This window comes from Papio anubis, unplaced genomic scaffold (assembly GCF_008728515.1).
Source record: "Papio anubis isolate 15944 unplaced genomic scaffold, Panubis1.0 scaffold225, whole genome shotgun sequence".
In the NCBI taxonomy this organism is placed as follows: Eukaryota; Metazoa; Chordata; class Mammalia; order Primates; family Cercopithecidae; genus Papio; species Papio anubis.
In genome coordinates, this window is record NW_022162295.1 from 82518 (window position 1) to 101534 (window position 19017).

At 47.4% G+C, this 19017-nt stretch overlaps 1 protein-coding gene across 1 annotated transcript in view; it reads right to left on the reverse strand.

Moving 5' to 3' along the window:
* Positions 1-3564: 3564 nt before the first annotated feature.
* The window catches only part of LOC116272845 (gamma-aminobutyric acid receptor subunit alpha-5-like), a 34660-nt gene continuing 19207 nt past the window's right edge, over positions 3565-19017 (reverse strand). The window contains exons 2-5 of the mRNA XM_031661677.1: positions 15367-15510; positions 12636-12788; positions 9318-9529; positions 3565-4847 (exon numbers count right to left, since the gene is read on the reverse strand). Coding sequence (XP_031517537.1) covers positions 4548-4847; positions 9318-9529; positions 12636-12788; positions 15367-15510 — 809 coding nt within the window. The 3' untranslated portion in view covers positions 3565-4547. The remainder of the gene's footprint in view (positions 4848-9317; positions 9530-12635; positions 12789-15366; positions 15511-19017) is intronic.

The window sequence follows — 19017 nt, forward strand, 5'->3', positions numbered from 1 at the left end:
TTAGAGCTCACTTCAAATTTTTCCTTCTGAGGTCTCACATTGCAAAATAGAGTGCCTGATCCTTGGTTTATTTGATTTTCAAGTAACTCAGAAAAGCTAAGCAAACATTTCTTCAGACTTTTTTTTTTCCTTAAATATCTCTTCAGACTTTTATATTAGGGAAATTGTGAGCAGTAAATATTTTTCAAATCACAAGTTTCCATAAAGAACCCATACTCATTTCAAAACAGGCTACAGAGCATTTGAATTTAGAGTTGAGACAGTCTATTGAAAATGACAGTGACAAACAGATAATCATGTAAATCTTTGATGAAATGAACCTTTTCGCAGACTTCAAAATCATTACCTTATATCACTGCAAACCTGGCAAGTAATTTCAGTGATCAGAGTAATTCATATTCAAATGCTCAATGTGTTTGCTCAGGGCACTGATTGTCCCAGATGTGCTAGTATATGGTAAAAAGACATTAAGACTAATTTTTAATATTTAAAATACTGTTTTCCCTGAGTAAACTGTGGCATTTCCAATTTTCCAAAGAAAGGGTTCTTTTTGATTTGAAGTTAGTTCTTACAATGAAGGATGATGTTGATTGAAGACTCAGTGTCACAGTCAGTTATGCTTTCCCTGGAGGCAGACCCCTCCCAAGGCAGTCACATCATCATTCAGGTGGGAGCTCTGGGAGGAGAAATCACATCAAGATCCTTGGCTCTAGTCAATCAGTGCTTCTCTCTCTCTCTCTCTCTCCTTGAAGGGTAGTTGGGGGGAGTGCTACCCTAACACAGATCCATTCCGTCAAGACAGGTTTTGAAGATCACAGAAGCACACGTTTTATATAAGAAGGGGCAAACTTAAAGGTCATGTTTTCAGTGCAAAAAAACAAAACAAAACAAAACAAATTTCTCTAGGGCATTGTTAAGAGATAATAATTCCACCAGGGTTTGGAGCAAGATTTTTCATTTTAGGTTACATTTTTGTTCTAAATCAACTTCCATCTGGAAGCAATTGCATGGTGTTGTGAGCCCTGGGTTAGAAATTATGAGGACTAGGATCTAGGCCTGTGTGTCTTCCTAACTTTTGATACGATTCTGAGCCAACAGATTAACCTCTTTGGGCAGCAGTATTCCTGTTTATAAAATAGAGGTTACTCATTTAGTGTACCCGCTTCTCATAATTTGTCCTATAAACCAAGAGTGTCTGAGACAGGTCTTCATCAATTTAGGAAGTTTATTTTGCCAAGGTTATGGATGCACCCATGACACAGCCTCCAGAGGACCCAACAACATGTGCCCAAGGTGGTTGGGGCACAGCTTGGCTTTATAAATATTTGGGAAACAGGAGACATCAATCAATATATGTAAGATGTACACTGGTTTGGTCTGGAAAGGTGGGAGAACTCAAAGTGGGGAGGGGGCTTCCAGGTCATAGCTAGACAACCTGGCTTAGTGAAACAGTAAAGCAAAGGAAGCAATCAGATATGTGTTTGTCTCATGTGAGCAGAGGGATGATTTTGAGTTTTGCCTGTCCTTTGTTCACAAGGAACTTCCTTGTGGGCAAACTGTGAAGGAGGTATGTAGCTTCTTATCTTTGTAGCTATCTTATTTAGAAATAAAATGGGAGGCAGGTTTGCCTGACATCGTTCCCAGTTTCACTTTTCCCTTGCTTTAGTGATTTTGGGGTCTCGAGATTTATTTTATTTTCACAGTCCCATGAGAGACATAAAGCATTATTTCTAAGACATAAGCATGACAAGTAGGTCAGAAGATTTACAACTTCCTTGTCAATCTTCAACAGAGGATGTTTGCTGTGCTATTTTAAGTTTGATAGTTACTCCAGAGGCATTTGAACCCAATTATTGTAGACAGACACATACTTTTAGGCCAACATTAGTCAAGGCTTTTCCTGGATAGGTCTTTAGATTCCAAAGAAAGTCCAGAAGTAATACTGATTAACAACATATTAGAATATTCTCTCTATTTGTGGTGACGTCAAAAGAGATACATTTAAATATCCTTGCTGTAAAAGTAGGGTACTGTAATTTATAATTATTGTCAGAAGTTTTTATTTTGTGCCTTATTATCATTATCCCCAAGGTGATTCTTATTATGTTCTCATTAAAAATAACAAACACTGAAATATCTACAATACAAAATCAGAAAGTAGAAAACGAATGTGACCTTTTTCACTAAACATTCATCAGAATTGAGGTTCAGCAGCTGGTAAATGTGGTCAGCCTGTCTTCAAACCGGAGCTCACTGGAGGTTTTCTGTAACGAAGGCTAGACCTTGTCCAGAAAGTTCCTGTAGCCTGATATGGAAGACGTCGTGTTCTACTGCGGCAGGGATTGGAGTCACACACGATGTACATATTTGGCCACACTCAGCAAAGATGCTGTTAATACTTGTGCATTTCACACTACAAATTTTGCTTCAAAGGAATAAAACAGTAAGCTAGTATTGGACTGTAGTTACAATGACATGCATGCTGACATATGGAATGGGAAACGCATTGCCATCTGAAATTTATTTTGAAATGTATTTAAAAAAAAGATAGATTGAGGATGGGTGTATTGGACAGATAGAGGGAGAGGTGACAGGTGGTGAGGTCACCTGTTGCTTACTCTGCTATCGATGGACTGAGATGTTCAGAGAGGGTGTTCATGCATGTAGCCATCTGGACATAACTTACAGTATATTTTTCTCCAAACTACAGCACAAAGCTAAACTCTACAGACTACAGGAGAGAAATGTAACTACATAGTATATGAAAACAGGATCTTCTATTGAGCCTTAAGTTTGTTTTTTGTTTTGCTGGGATTTTTGCTGTGGTATAACAGAGAGCACTCTCATTCTACAAATATCATCATCATTTATAATAGGGAAATGCTTCCTCATGTGAACACTGACGAGCGCCTTTTCTGCTGGCCTTTACCCTTCCATTTGTGAGATCCTAAAACCAATGAAGGGGCAATGCAGGAGTTCAGGACTAACCTGGGCAATATAGTGAGACCCTGGTCTCTATGAAAAATTTTAAAATAAGCCAGGCATGGTGGTACACGCCCGTAGTCCCAGCTACTTAGGGGGCTGAGGTGGCAGAATTGCTTTAGCCTACGGGGCTGAGTCTGCAGTGAGCCATTATTGAGCCACTGCACGCCAGTTCGGGCAACAGAGCAAGACCTTGGCTCAAAAAAATAAAGGGGGGTGGGGGGATAATTAAATCTTCCCATATGTAAAGAACCAGGTAGTCACCATGCCCACAACAAACACCCACCCTGAAATACACTCAGAGAAGACTCTATCAAGTCGAGGCCCAAGCGACATTGCACCACTGAGAAATTTGTGATGGGCTGTACCTGCTTTCACCTGTCTACCCTCACCGTGGTTTAAACAAGTTTTCTCTCCAGGTGCTACTCTACGGAATTAGGTTGGACCAGAGACAAGCCACCAAGTAAACGTTTTGTTTTGTTCTGCTTCGTTCCCAAGCAATTTCATGATGGGTTCCATTTATGTCACTTTCAGGAAATGAGTCCACCAAAACACGAATTTTTTAAAAAAGAGTCATATATGTCCACAAGATCAGTTCATTTTTTATTTTTTAATGAACATTTAAGATTCATATACAAAAGCTGACAGAGCAGGAAGTCCAGTCATGAAATACATACAAGGAAATAAAATGGAAAATAACTCAAGTACAATTTCTCACCACTGAAGCGCTACACGCTGGCTGCAGAGGGAGGTGGTCGGTGTTTCAGAGACAGTGATCACACGGGCCAAGGGCTGAGAGTGCCGTCAACACACTGTTTGTGGTTTGTTTGAACATCTCCTTTCTTTCCTTGGCTGTTGTTCAGGTAGTGGGTGGTGTGGGGTGGGGTAAGAAATGTGTCTTTTTCCTCCCAAAAAATTTAAGCAGTTAATTTTTTTTCCTCAGGGAAATACTGTATTTGTGTGTCTAACATATGATGTGTTTCTGTTATTAATCTGCCTGCATAAATGTTTGCCGACTCTATTTCTTCATGTAAGATCATGCAGCACTTTCCTAATTTCAGAACAGTAAGAATTATCAGAGGCAATTCATTTTGTACGTAAATGTCCAAGTTTCCTGGTCATGAAAAACGTGCTCTTTATGATCCCTGTTTCTCACAATAGAGTTGGTCAAGTCATAATCATGGAGAGTTTCCTAAAATATTTATTCGCTGGGAAATTTTGTATGAAATGACATTTGAAGTATAAAAAACATTGTTAGGTAACACTTGAAGCAGTTAAAAATATACGTATCTTGTTGGTAAACTATCAACGTATGATACTGGGCATCTGAGTGTCGGTCATTGTATCCCGTTTTTCTAGAAAGGTGTTTGCTTGATTTATCAATGGGACGTCTTGGAAACATCTGAAGTTACATATAGAAACATCAAGGCAATATTATTTGTACATATTATTAAACATGCAAAAATTTCCTGAAAGATAGTGCTCACATATGGAACGTCCCTGCGAGCAAGCCCTCCCCTTGATACCATTTCGCTGGAAGTCTTGGAGTTTGGGAGTGTGGCCGGTTATTTTGGAGAGGCAGCTCCTTTTATCACCGGCTCCCTATTCAAATACGTGGCCCAGTACACTAAGTTGAAAGTGCCGAACAAGACTGGGAATACGATTCGGGACATTTTGTCAATTTTGCTGATACTGTTGTAAGTCTTTTTGCTTTCAGGAGTCTTCTCTTCGGAGGGTTTTACTGAGACCGAGGTTGTATTCGACGTCCCTGCTGGAGTCTGTTCCTTCGGAATGTTTGGGGGGTGAGACATCTTTCCAGCTGTAAAAGCATTTGTTGACTTATTGAGCATGACTTCACGCTTTTTCTGCAAAATATAATAGGAATGTAAGGACGCGCCGCTTACAGGCAATGGTCAGCTCACCTTGGAGTTCTAAAGGTGCACCTTTCAAAAGAGAGAAACACCTGCTTAGCCTGGGAGAGGGCCCTCTTCCACTGATGTCTCCAGGTAGCCTGCAGACAGGGCACACATGAGAGCTATGATTGCTATGTAAGTCTGGCAATCTCATTACTGGATATATTCCCAGAGGAATACAGATCATTCTACCATAAAGACACATGCATGAGAATGTTCATTGCAACACTGCTCACATAGCAAAGACATGCAATCGACCTAAACACCCATCAATGACAGATTGCATAAAGAAAGTGTGGTACATATACACCATGGAATGGTGCAGCCATAAAAAAAGAATGATAAAAAGAATGAAATCTTGTCTTTTGCAGGAACATGGATGGAACTGGAGGCCATTATCTTTAGCAAACTAACACAGGAACAGAAAACCAAATACCACAAGTGGAAGCTGAATTATAAGAACTCATGAACACAAAGAGGGGAACAACAGACATTGGGGTGGAAGGTGGGAGGAGGAAGAGGAGCAGAAAAAAATAACCATTAGATACCAGGCTTAGTACCTGGGTGACAAAATGATCTATATAACAAACTCCTGTGACTTGATTTTCCTACAACAAACCTGCACATGTACCTCTAAACCTAAAATAAAAGTAAAAAAAAAAAGTCTGGCATTTCTCAAGATCTTGGCATAAACGGAATTAGGACTTCCCCCCTGCAAAGGCAGCCATCACTTCTTTACCTTCAAGTGCACCAGCGGGAGGGAATAAGGTGTGTGGATATAAGGGAAGCCCTAAGATGTGGCCTGCGGGGAAGGAGGAAAGGACGCAATTAAACCTCATGGTACAGAATGCACTCTTGTGGCAAGGTGCCTTCCACCCAGCACAAGACTTTTGAGACTCGCCCATTTGCTGTGTCTATCAGTCATCCTCTCCTTTTCATGGCTGAGTGATGTATCTTTGCACGAATGTGCCACCGTTTGCTTACTCTCCAATCGATGGACACCTGGACTGTTTCTAATCTTAACTCTTACGGATTAAGCAGTTATGAACATTCTTGTATACGTTTTTTGTGAAGATTTTTTTTTTTTTTTTGGATATAAAATTCTAAACAGGTAAGTTACATTATGGTGGAAGAAATAAAAATAGTGGATATGTTTGGAGAGGTGGGGTCAAGCCCTGCCTGGGAAGAGGCATGGTGAGTTTTCTGGAGGCTGGAGATGTCCTCTACTGTGGCAGGGATTCGAGTTACACACAATGTACATATTTGGCCACACGCAACAAAGGTGTCATTAATACTTGAGCATTTCACGCTACAAATTTTGCTTCAAAGGAATAAAACAGTAAGCTAGTATTGGACTGTAGTTATAATGACATGCATGCTGACATATGGAGTGGGAAATGCATTGCCACCTGAAATTTATTTTGAAATGTAGCAAAAAAAATCACAGATTGAGGATGGGTATATTGGTGGACAGACAGAGGGAGAGGTGACAGGTGGTGAGGACACAGCCACAGGTAATGTTAACAGCAGACGGTTTCACTGTAAACCTCTTTAAACATTGCTGTATGTTTAAAAATGTGCACAATAAAATGTTAGACAACCTGTGTTCCACTACTAAAGTAATACAGTCTCATTAATTAAAACTTGAAAAACACAAGAGAGTAAAGAAAATAAATCAACCGTTAAGAATAAAGAAAAGATAAAAAGCAGAAAGGCCAAGCATAGAGCACGAGTCAGGGGAAACAGGTGAAACAGGTGAACCAAAACCAGGCCAGGGGCAGGGGCATGAGGACCTCCTGGGGAAACCGTGCGGGAGCCTGAGGGAGGCGGGTCACACCTCAGAAATGCGATGGCAGTTTTGCCCGCCCCGCCTTCCCCACCGTCACGTGAGCGCTCATGCAGATCCGCCAGAAGAAACCCATACATGTGAGTTACTGCTTAGAATGGTTCTAGCTCTGGGTGGAACCAAGTGAAGGGCAAGCCCTTTAGAAGATACCGCTCTGTCCTGAGGGTGCGCGTTTTTACTGGGAAGGAATGTGCAGTGGGGTGGGGGCAGGTGGCAGGGAACACCCGCCTGGGACTCAGCACAGTCACAGCGCTGGTGGTGGAGATGTACACGCGCCCCGGAATCCGCCTGTCCGGAAGGACGTGCTCCCCAGCTGCAGGCAGTGTGGCCGGGTATCAGCTCTTCTGGTAGCCTGAGTTGCAGAGGGCGGTCTGGCCAGACTCATGCCCTTCCTGGGGAAACCAGACACATCTGTTGGGCAGCGAGGCAGGAGTCTAAAGCCCTGGCCACATCCCTGACACGGGGCACCTCCACTGGCCACCTGCTCCACACGCCCCAGCGGGTGAGCCTGGGCTTTGCTAGGCCTGCGTCACGGTTTGATTTCTTCCTCTCCGAATCTCACTGCCCCCTGTTTCCTTTCCCAAACGTTCCCTCCTAAAAACTGCCACACCCCAAACGCTGACCCAGTGTTTGCTTCTGGAGATCCCAACTTGGAACAATGGTGAACACAGTCTATTTTTTAAAAGTCCTCTCTACTTCCAGGGAACAGTTTACTCGGGTAGGCTGACACCAGGCTGTGGAATTCACGCTCGCGGCCGGAGTCTGACCGCGGGGTGTGCTGCCTGCACATGCTCCATGCCTTCCAGCGCACAGACCCTTCCTGGCGGCACCGGTGGAACCCCTAGCGTCACTGCCTTCCCGGGAACGGGAGAGTCTTGACATTCCACAAGCCAGTCTGAGGCATGCTGCTTATTCTAGAAGACCCTCATTCTCGTCGAATGAGACAATGCAGGTCACCTTCATCCTCTCTCTTCCCTCCAACCCTCCATTCAGAATTCAGATCTACGGCGATTAGACTAGCCAGTGATGGCGACACCCAACAACACCACCCAACCACATGCGTGCTCTCTCCATTCACCGGGGGTTCACGTTCCTCCTGGACTCACAGGCATGAGCCCGACAACCTTGGTGACTGTCAGGGACCTCTGGCTGCTCCCTGACTTCATACCAGGCTCCAGCCCACTATCCTTCATGCACCGTCTATGTCCCAGGCAGGTGACACACACGCACCTTCCAGCAACACAGTGCGGAGTGTTGGGAAGCCCCATCTCCCCGAACTCCATTCTCATTCCTCCCCGCACAGCACCTTCTCTGGCCCCCTGGTCTGCAGGAACAAGTTCAAACGTGTCGGCCAAGAACTTCCATCATCTGAGAACAGCCTGCTCCCCGCTCCCCAGTCCCTATCACCCAGTGCGGTCAGATCACTCCTGTCCCTCCTCCCAGCCCTCAAAGCACACCCACGCCCGAGGCCCTTCCTCCAGCTTCTCCTTTCCTCCCTCCATGAGAGCACCCACAAGGGGTCCTGCCAGGCCTTCCCGCAGCCAGGGAGCTAGGCTTGGAAGTGCGGCTTCTATGCTGAAACTCCAGCAGGGGAGGGACTCCTGGCACGTGGAAATAGTGAAGGCACAAGGGCAAGGTCAGGCCAGAACTCCTGACAGCAGAGTCCAACCCTCAGAGCAAGCCCAGGGCCGTGGATGGGACGGAAGCCGTTCTCCCGGTGGAACCAGGGCCTCCTGCTCTGCTGTAACTGGCTTGTGGTCCCTGGCTGGGAGGTCGGGACTTACACTTCCAGGCCTCTCTAATGCCTTCCAAGACTCCCTTCATGCTGATTTTCCAAAGGACAGATTAAGTTTTACTTTCAGGTCACCCCGATGGCTCTGACCTCCTGTTCTCTCCTTACAGAGATGTGTGTGTTTGTTTTCTGTGTGGTGAAATTAGCAGTTCACCCTATGTTGCTTTATTTACTGTCCATGAATGCTATTCTTATCTCCCCAAGGAAACAATGCAGCTTGGAATCTTGGTAAATCTTTTTTCTTCAAATGTTCTTAAGATTTGGGCATAAATCACCCTTTAAATACTTGATGGTTCTTTGCTTTGAACAGAGTAATGCTTTCACAACAATTTATGTGCCTGGTAAAAGGGGGTCAAATCATGGACTCAGCGGGGCTTGGGTGTGCTTTGCTGATGAACTCCTTCCATTACGCTGGCGCCCCCTTCTCGACCTGACGGCCACCTGAAGAGGACAGCCTGCATGGTGAAGGGGGATAAAACGAGCAGAAGAACAGATTCCACAATTAAAACCACACGTGTCATCCCTTGAGAGACAGGAGTTACTTCTGCCAAAATAATAGGCTTGAATATAAACAGGCCCAAGCCATTCACATCCTGTCGCCTTTTGCTGGAGTGAAATTGGACTTGTTGTCAGTAAGACTTGGTAAGGGCCTTGAGTATAAGGGAAGCAGCATTTGGGAGCTGCCGGGTAGGAAAGAGCAGCACCTTGTCTTATGTTTGGATAGAATCGGGCACACTTTCTCTGTCAAGGGGACCTGGAAGAAGGGAGGAGAAACAGTCAGTACCTTGATCTTAGCTGCTTCCAAGGCTTTTTTGCCATCCCAGGCCCAGCCTCTCTTGGTAAAGTAATTGACCGTGGCAAACTCTATCAGCGCCGAGAAGACGAAGGCATAGCACACGGCTATGAACCAGTCCATGGCGGTGGCGTAGGCCACTTTGGGCAGAGAGTTCCGGGCGCTGATGCTGAGGGTCGTCATGGTCAGCACCGTGGTGACCCCTGCGGGGGTCAGGCGGGGCAGAGTGGAAAACGGAAACAGGGTTCAGTGCCGGCACCCAGGACCCCAGTACAACATGCCCAAAATGATAGACACAAAGGGGACCAGCGATTTTTTTTTAATTTTTTTGAGACAGAGTCTTGCCCAGGCTGGAGTGCAGTGATGTGATCTCGGCTCACTGCAAGCTCTGCCTCCGGGGTTCAAGCAATTCTCATGCCTCAGCTGCCTGAGTAGCTGGGATTACAGGCAGGCATCCCCACACCTGGCTAATTTTTGTATTTTTAGTAGAGACGGGGTTTCGCCACGTTGGCCAGGCTGGTCTCGAATTCCTGGCCTCATGCAATCCGCCCGCCTCGGCCTCCCAAGGGACTGGTGATTTTAATCCCAGCCTGCGCTTTCCTCTACTGTTTTGCTAACACCTAACAGATTCACAGCACTTAGATAGACAACTGCTGACACTCTGTGTCTTGACTGTCCCTTCCCTTTAGAATATGAACTGAGGAGGGCAGGGATTGTGGTCTGATTTTGGCTCCCACTGCCATGAACAAAGCCAGGCAAACAGCCAGTGCTCCACAAAGACACGTAGAGCGAGTGATGTGTTTCTGTAGCACGAAGGCAAGATCCAAGGCAGAATGACAGTCACATTCACACCGCAGCCAGCAGGTGCCTCCCAGTGATTTACTATGTACCCGGAAACAGACGGCTCCCTGCAAACAGGGAAGACAGACCTTCACCTGACTGCAGACTTGTCAGAGCCAGACAGTAACAGAAGCGCCATATCTGAATCTGGGTCTGGGCATGTCAGTCCCTCAAAGAGGGAACAGTGTCCCCTGGAGGCTGCTGTGCCTGGAGCCTGTGGCCACTAGGAAAACTCTGCAGTGACCACCCAGCCAGGCCGGATCCCTGGAAGAGGACGTTCCTTAGGACTGGCAGACTATGCACCAGCTACTGGGTCCGCTGAGTGTCAGACTCTGGTCTAAGCTGCATTCTGGATGGGTGTCAGTATCCTTGTTTGGCAGGTTGGGGAGCCTGAAGATTTGGAAGTAGTTAGCAAGGTGCCCAAGCTTGCCAGCAAGGAGATGAGACTACCCACACTGGGAGCCAGGCCTGTGGACTCTCGCGGTTCACAAAGCTTCCACCTGCTAGCCCTGCCTTCTGCAGAAGCATGCACCTGTGTGGGCAATGGGGGTGTAACACGCCTGCTAAAAACTGTGGGCCTGCAAAATTCATATGTTGAAGTCCTAACCTCCAGTACTCTAGATTATGGCCTTATTTGGAGATGCAGTATTTAAAGAAGTAATTAAGTTAAAATGAGGTCACTGGGGTGGACCCTCATCTGCTATGACTGACGCCCTTATAAAATGGGGAACCTTGGAGACAGACATGCACACAGGCAGCATGCCGTGGGAGGGCTGGAGTGATGCTGCCATGAGCTAAAGAGCTACCAGAGGCCAAGAGACAGGCCGGGAACAGATCCTTCCTTTGCAGGCCCCAGGAGGAGCCAGCCCTGCCAACGCCCTGATCCCAGCCTTCCAGCCTCCAGAAGTGTGAGCTGATACATTTCTGCTGTTTAAGCCCCCAGTGTGTGGGACTTGGTTACGGCAGTCCCAGGAGACCAGCACAGCACCAAGGACACGTAGTATGCCTGGGGTTTCATTCAACGCCATCCTTCACAGCAATACAAGTACACAGTGAACGTCATTCCCTGCATGAAATCAACACTGCCAAAGGAATCAATAGAGATCTTTGATTTTTTTTAGAAATCCAGTTAATCACTGTGTTGAGGGGGAAGAGCTCTACGCAGGATCTTAAACAAGCCTCTTGAGTCTTCTTCTTGGGCCTTTAATATCTTAACATGCATCTCCCTCCACTCCCTGCCAAAAAACCCCGACAGTAACAGGCAATCCCGCTTTCTTTCTGCCTACCAACTAAATTTCCCCTAAAGAGTTCATGAGGCACATTAACTTGGGGAGCACGGCCTGGTCACCAGTCAACCTCCACACCCTCCTGAAACAATCCTGACGCTCGCTCAGGCTTGGCAAGTGAAGCTGGACTCTTGGCTGGAGGCAGAGTACTGAGGAGACGGGAGCACCCCTGTGCCCCTCACTCCTGAACTCTCTGAGCTCTTGGTCAGCCTACACTCTGGGGGAGCATTAAGATAAAATGCATGCTAACGTTTTCCTGCTTTGGAAAGGAAACTGCAATAGCAAATGCTGATGTGTGAATCGTACTTTACAGTTTACAGGGATGTGAGCATCTAGGATCACAACTGACTGGCAAAAGTGCCTTTCGTATCTTCCTGAATCTGAAGAAGCTGAGCTTCGAGGTAATTAAGACTCAGACGATCAACTGTGTCTGCTGAGCCGCGGTACCTCCTGAGTTAGAGTTCTCCCAATTTAGTTGATGTCTTAGGGACGTAAAATGATGCTGCTGTAGGTTCTCATCAGGTATACAGATTTAATTTATTCCTATTGCATCTCTTTGATTGTTATTTGGTGATTAATTTTAAAGTGGCATGCACATTTCAAAGAAAACTGCCTGATAACTTACAAAGTCATACTTGATGAGAACCAAAAATACTACAGACTGAGTATCCCTATTTCAAAAATCCGAAACCTGAAATGCTACAAAATCCAAAACTTTTTGGGCACCGACATAACGCTCAAAGACAATGCTCCGTGGAGCTCATTTCAGATTTTCAGATTAGAGATACTCAACTGGTATCATGCAGTTCTTCCAAAATTTTAAAAAAACTGACATCCAAAATACTTTCGGTTCCAAGCATTTGGGATAAGGGACGCTCAACCTGCATAGCAAAATCTCACATAAAACAGATACATGCTGGCAAGGTCAAACCACGCAAAAAGGCTTTTCAGCAAGGAAATAACTATAAATAGACCATGTGATATTCCTTAAATCCTTCTTTGGAGAGAAATCCTAAACCCTAATCCTTAACATTAAATTCTTAATGAATTGGTCAATTTGTTTTCCAGGTCACACAACACAGAGGCAGCACTAGAAGTTGCATGGAGGTTGTTGCTGTTGCTTTGGGGTGGTTAGGGTCAGTGGCAAAACACCAGTGTCCAGGCCTGGCTTGGGGACACTCACCAAAAACTGTCCTGGCTGGGACTGATTCCCGGTTCAGCCAAAAGGACACCTGTGATAAGATCACGGTCATTATGCAGGGAAGGTAGGTCTGGATGACAAAGTAGCCAATCTTCCTTTTCAGGTGGAAGTGAGCTGTCATGATTGTGTATTCGCCTGCAAATAAGCAAATGACTGCACATCAGTCCCCGAGAGTCTCTGCTTGCTGCATCCAGGGAGTTCACCAGGAGCCTCCCTTCCACTCCCCTGTCAGGCTGGACAAGCATTCATTTGTATGATCTGGGTTAAGGAGAGGACACAGGAGGATGCCTGAATTTTTTCTCAGTCATTTTATAAGTCTTACGACCCCTGGTCTCTGAAGAGCCTTTGCTGACGGATGCTCTTCCTGGGGGAAATCAGATTTGTGTGTTTTACTAATCTCCGGTCACAATCTGTGCCTCTCTCCCCCCTGCTCCCTCGCCTGCTTCTGCAATTAGGATTTCAGGATTTAGCCTCCCCGGATATAACTGAGGGTTTCACAGAGCCCTGCAGAGGTGGACAGAGTCCTTCTTGTTTCCAGTCTACAGGCTCCAGGGAGGTGAGACGACCATTCCCACCAGCAGCAGGCCCTGTGCTGGCTGCGTCCCAGGTGCAGAGTGAGATGCAGCAGCTCAGGAGGCCCTGGGTCCTGGCAGCTCATCCCTTCTGCCACCTACCAGAGTTGTGTCACCTGTTCTCTGAAATCGGGGGCATTTCCTTGGCGATGCCCCAGTGCCTTCTCTGGATTTGCCTGGCTGTGTGGGAGGCACGAGGAGACCTCCCATTCATTGCTGAGAATGATGCCGTCCTCATGGTGAACTGGTAAGGAGCTGAGGTCGGGGGCTGTGGTCAGGGAGTGTGAGCCCTGCTGGGCCAGTCTTCTTGCTGCCTGGATTTGCCTCTCCCTGGGGAGATGGGAAGTGTTCTTTGAGGGGTATAGGAAGAGCAATTCAAAAAACTTTGGCTGAATTGCGAGGAGTGGATGGTGTGGCCAGAGAGCTGCGATGCACTGTGATCGTGGGGAGAACAGGCTTGGGGACTCCATCAGCGCAGGCCCCGGTCTGTTACAGTAGTGGTCTGCGGCTGCAGGGACTGCGTGTTGGGACATTAGAGTCTGACATCACAGTTGCAGTGTTTACTATTGGGATGGAAGCCCACAGCTCAGCAAGGCCCACTGTGGCTGCTTCACTGAGTGTCAACTCAAAACATGTCGTATGTAGGAGATGAAGGAACCATAGCAATCACATGTGGCAAAATCTGCCCTCTAACACAAGAGGAGCCAACAATCTCAGCCGTGCCTGGACAGGCCGGCAATGCAAAGGTGCACTTTTCCCGTAGTCCGCAGCAGGTGAGGGAGCAGAGCTGGCTCGAAGACCAGAGAGAGAAATGGGCAAAGAAGAGGCAAAGGGTATGTTGGTAGCAAGGACTGGATCTCTACCAGTGATCCAAGTCTGTGTCTCCTTAGCACTTGAAGAAGTGAAATGGCATTCTGTTTTACAGTAGGGCTTGAAATTACTCTCCTACTTCTAATTCTTTTGCTGGTAGTTCTTTTCATCTTGTTATATTTTTGAGTTGAGGGTAGGAAAATTTGATCGTGTTTGTTTTAAAAGATTGTAGAATGCAAATAGGAGTAGAAATCTCAGTTATTAATATTCAAAGAACTATATGAAACAGTTCCAAACTGGAATATCCTCCCTCAGCATCGCAATTGCTTACACCAAACTCTTGCTACACTACCTTCCACTGGTTTCCATAAAACCGGCCCATTCCCTCTGCCTTTCCCTTTAGCGTGGTAACCAAATGGTGAAGCCATCCTCCCAGACTCTCATATCCCCCAGGGATGCCCAGTGCGCAGGCCTGTGGGTCAACAGGGTGCTGACTGCCTGTGTGTGCACCCAGAACAGGCTATGCACTCAACGGCCTGTGTGCTCGGCCAGCTGCAAGGATAGCGGTGCTGACAATTAGCCGTACTGACAGAGCGCTCCCCTGAAAATATCCTCTGGGGCTTACAGCTCATTCTGCCATCAGGGCTCCCTGCCTCCCTTTAGGCTTTTCTCCAAGGCTGCAGAAGCTCTTTGGAGCTCAAACCCCCCTCCTTTGCTCACGGCACTCTCTGGTGACCTTGACCCCTATGGCTGGGCCTGCCTGCCCTGGAGATATCTGGTCACATAACTTGCAGGCTCTGGAGATGCAATGTATCCGGTTCCTTTAGTCTCCCCACCAACTTTGTTTCGGGGAAGCCAGGCTGGGATATTGACCCTGCAGGGCTCAGGCCAGCCCAGGGCACCTGGCATTGAGAGTGTCTGCTTCCTTCGTGTACATTTCAGCTCTTCTTTGTAGGCTGCCTGGTTGTGCTTTCCCAACTTCAACTCCAGGGAAATCTCTGCGCTGTTTAAAGCCGGAGGTGGGGCAGCAGGTAACTGGGGGTATTTGTAGGAAGCTGTCTACCTTTCCTGCCTAGGGGTGTGTTATATAAGCAGGTCCACTGCAACTGCCGGCCACAGCTGGTGCCTCTGTGTGCCGCTGCAGGGAGGGGCGGGCTGGGAGGACTCCCTTGGTCAGCTCTCACACAGCTGTGGCCCAGGGAGAGCACAGCTGTCCAGGACAGGGTGTGCTTGGCTGCTGTGCCACCTCCCACGTGGGCCCTGCAGAGGGGTGCTGGGAGCAGCGAGCTCTCCGGGGCTGTGGTGTCCGGAGTGCACCTGGGAGCCCTCACCTGTGCTGGTGCTGATGTTCTCAGTGCCCACCGTCTGCCCCATCAGGTGGTACTGGTTCAGTCTGGAGCCATCTTCCGCCACCACCACAGACTTGGTGGAGCCATTGGTCCAGACGTAGACGACTTCAGAATTAGGGTAGGCATCTGTATGAGGAGGGGGCAGAAAGTGACATAAACATGAAATCATTCCCAGCCTGGGAAACACAGAAGCTTTTACTAAAGTAGCAAGAGAGAGGATGAGAACGTTTGAAAAGTCAAGGTTCCACGACCTAAAGAATGCATAGGGTGGTTGGACCAGGGCAGATGACACTGCAGTTCAGCTTCTTCCCATGTCTAAAGGCCTGGGTGCCAGGCTGCTGTCTGGCACTTCCTGGTACGTGGTGCTTCTCTGCAGAGTGCACGATGGTGCAGCAGGTGAGAATGTGGGCTCTGAGACCAGACTGCCTGGGTCCCTCCAGCTCTGTGACTTTGTCAGGTCACTTCTTCTCTGTGCCTCAGTGCCTTCATCATAGAATGGGATTAAAACAGCAACCATGTCTGAGGGCCCTGGCTATGACTGCATGACCTACATCAAGATTTACAAGCACGGAGTGCCTGAAGCAGCACCCGGCCGCATTCCCTACTCCAAGCCTCCCACTCTCCAGCAGGCACCTGCTGTCCGTGCCATCCTGGGTGTGAAGGTGCTGTGGCAAGCAGGACCTGCACCCCTGGTGTCACACCTGTGAATATGGTACCTTACTTGGCAAAAGACACTATGCTCATGGAATTCAGGTTCTGGACCTCAATATCAGAAGATTATATATGATTTTCCCAGGGGGTGCAATCTAATCACTTGCCCCCTTAAAAACAGAGAACTTCCCTAATCAGAGAGGTTAGAAGCATGACAAAAGGGCTCCACTCACCACTGCTGGCTTGAGGATGGCGTAAGGGGGGCCATAAGCCAAGGAGAGTGGGCAGCCTCTAGAAGATGTGACTAGGCTGGAATATATGAATCTGGAAGCTTGCAAAGGAGCCCAAAGCTTAGGGCAGTTCTGACAGTCAGGGACTGTGTTAGTCCGTTCTCATGCTGCTATGAAGAAATACCCAAGACTGGGTAATTTATCAAGAAAAGAGGTTGAATGGACTCACAGTTCCACATGGCTGGGGAGGCCTCAGGAAACTTACAATCATGGCAGAAGGCATCTCTTCACAGGGTGGCAGGAGAGAGGAGTGCCAGCAGGGGAAATGCCAGACGCTTATAAAACCATCAGATCTCGTGAGACTCACTCACGATCACGAGAACAGCATGGAGGAATTGCCCCCATAATCCAATTACCTCTACTAGTCCCGCCCTTGACATGTAGGGATTATTATAATCCAAGGTGAGATCTGGGTGGGGACACACAGCCAAACCATATCAGGGGCCACCTGAGAACACAAACGTTCATCTACACAGCGTGCAGAGCACAGGAAACAGTGCTTCGCTCATCAGCTGATGAGGAGCTGACAACTCAGTGCCAAATCTGCTCAAGGATGAAAGGGAAGCAGGGAGGGAAGAGAAGGAGAGATACAGGGAGGAGGACATAGGGGTCCTCTGGGAGTGGTAGAGGTCTGAGGGTGGAGGTGCCTCCTGCAAAGGCCTGGAGGGAGGCAGACTGAGGACGTGAGACACGATGGGATTCGTGGAGTGTGGAGGCTGCGGCCCACCCATCACTTTCCTCGGTGGGACTGGGGACGGCATACAGTCATTGATGGCTCCTCCTGGGCTCAAGGCCAAGTGGCATACTAACCCGGGACCAGGGGCACGTGCCTGAGCACTGCCAGCAGGGAGAGCTGTGGAGAGGCCGGCTGGGGCCGAGGCCAGCCTGACCTGAGGCCTCACTGGGAGCAAATCCCGTGAGCCCCTTTCTCCACGGTTAGGGGGCAGAGCCTGGATGATAATCCTTACCAATGAGTCCAATGAAATTATCACTGTAAGGATGAAAGATAACTAGAATCACTGAGTGACATATAACGCATCATCATAATTCACATGATCTTGTTTTTCAAACTACTAGTGACTAGTAAATGGCCTATGGATATTGATGATGCCAATAGCATTAATAATGACAGCAGCAAGAGACAATGTGGTTGCAGTGCGTCAGCTGACATCACCAAGTTCTGCTCTCCTCATCACATTAAGGCTGGGAATAAATGACCTCTCGTGTCCATTTCAGCTCCACTGTTCAGCAACCAACACTAAATTCCTTCTCTGTGTCAGCAGTGTGGCGTTCAATCTTTTTGCGGGGACAAGAGTAAATGAGGCAATCAGGGTTGCAGTGCCAGCATTTGTCTTGATTTAGAGCTCTGGAAAACAGAGCTCACCCGCCTCTGACCACACATCAGCAGAGCCAGGCAAGATGGTCTGAAACATTTTCACTCGCATCGAACTTGGAAATTCATTACCAATTTCCTCAAGGCTTCTTCCCCTGGGTTCACCCTGCCTGTCCTCTCCTAGCCTTGCGAATCCTGACTGGGAGGTAGCAGTGGCGCAAATTCTCGAGGTCTTTCAGAAACCGTGGGTCTTCTGAATAACTACAAAGGAAGTAAGGCAGCGTGGGCCTCACACTCACTACTAGGGTGGCCTTGAGCAACCTCTTTGAGCTCTCGGCCTCAATTTCCCCATCTGTAGATTGGGCAAAATAACCTCCATCTGCTAGTTCACTAGTTCGTGACAAAGTGGGTATGTGAATGTCGAGTATTTAGCACACACCTGACTCACAACAGGTACGTCATCAACAGCAGCTATAATGGACATAACCGTGTGGGCAATGATTTTTGCTTGGTGTCAAATCCGAAAAGGTCTTTTTACTTTAATTTACTTTCTTATTGTTGGTCCAAAGCAAACTCAGTTTGTCAGTCTCTGGTAAGCTCAGGCAACTGTGTGACTCTGTGTGTTCGCTGCCTATGACAATGCAGATTAGAATGTAACAGGTTCTTAGAATTTTTGGGATTTGAAAATGTACAGGGTTTGAGTTACCTAAACTCATATCTCTAGGCTTCCCATTCTTTCTTTCTTTTTCTTTTCTTTCCTTTTTTTTTTTTCTTTTCTTTTTTTGAGACAGTCTCTCTCTGTCGCCCAGGCTGGAGTGCAGTGGCACGATATTGGCTCACTGCAACCTCTGTCTCCTGGGTTCAAGCGATTCTCCCACCTCAGCCTTCTGAGTAGCTGGGATTACAGGCACATGCCACCATGCCCGGATCATTTTGTATTTTTTGTAGAGACAGGTTTTGCCATGTTGGCCAGGCTGGTCTTGAAGTCCTGGCCTCAGGCGATACACCCGCCTCGGCCTCCCCTTCTTTGAAAGCCTGGGCGGGAATGAGCAGAATAACAACAGCACAAGACCTTGTCACAGCACCCCAGTGAGACCATCTGCAGCCTCCTGAGCTGAACAACATGTCAGCACCTAACACGTCAATTGTAAAACTTTGAAAAACACAAATGGATAAAGACATGTTACCTCTGATGGCCTACTGGATACCCAATATCTCTGCTTTAAATTTGACAGTAAAAATGACATCAGTGGGGTTTGGCCACACCCTTTGCCTTGCCCAAGATCAAATGGAAGGTAAGAGGAATAAGCCAATGGGGACGAACAGATAACATGTCTGCCCAGGTACCAATGAAGATAC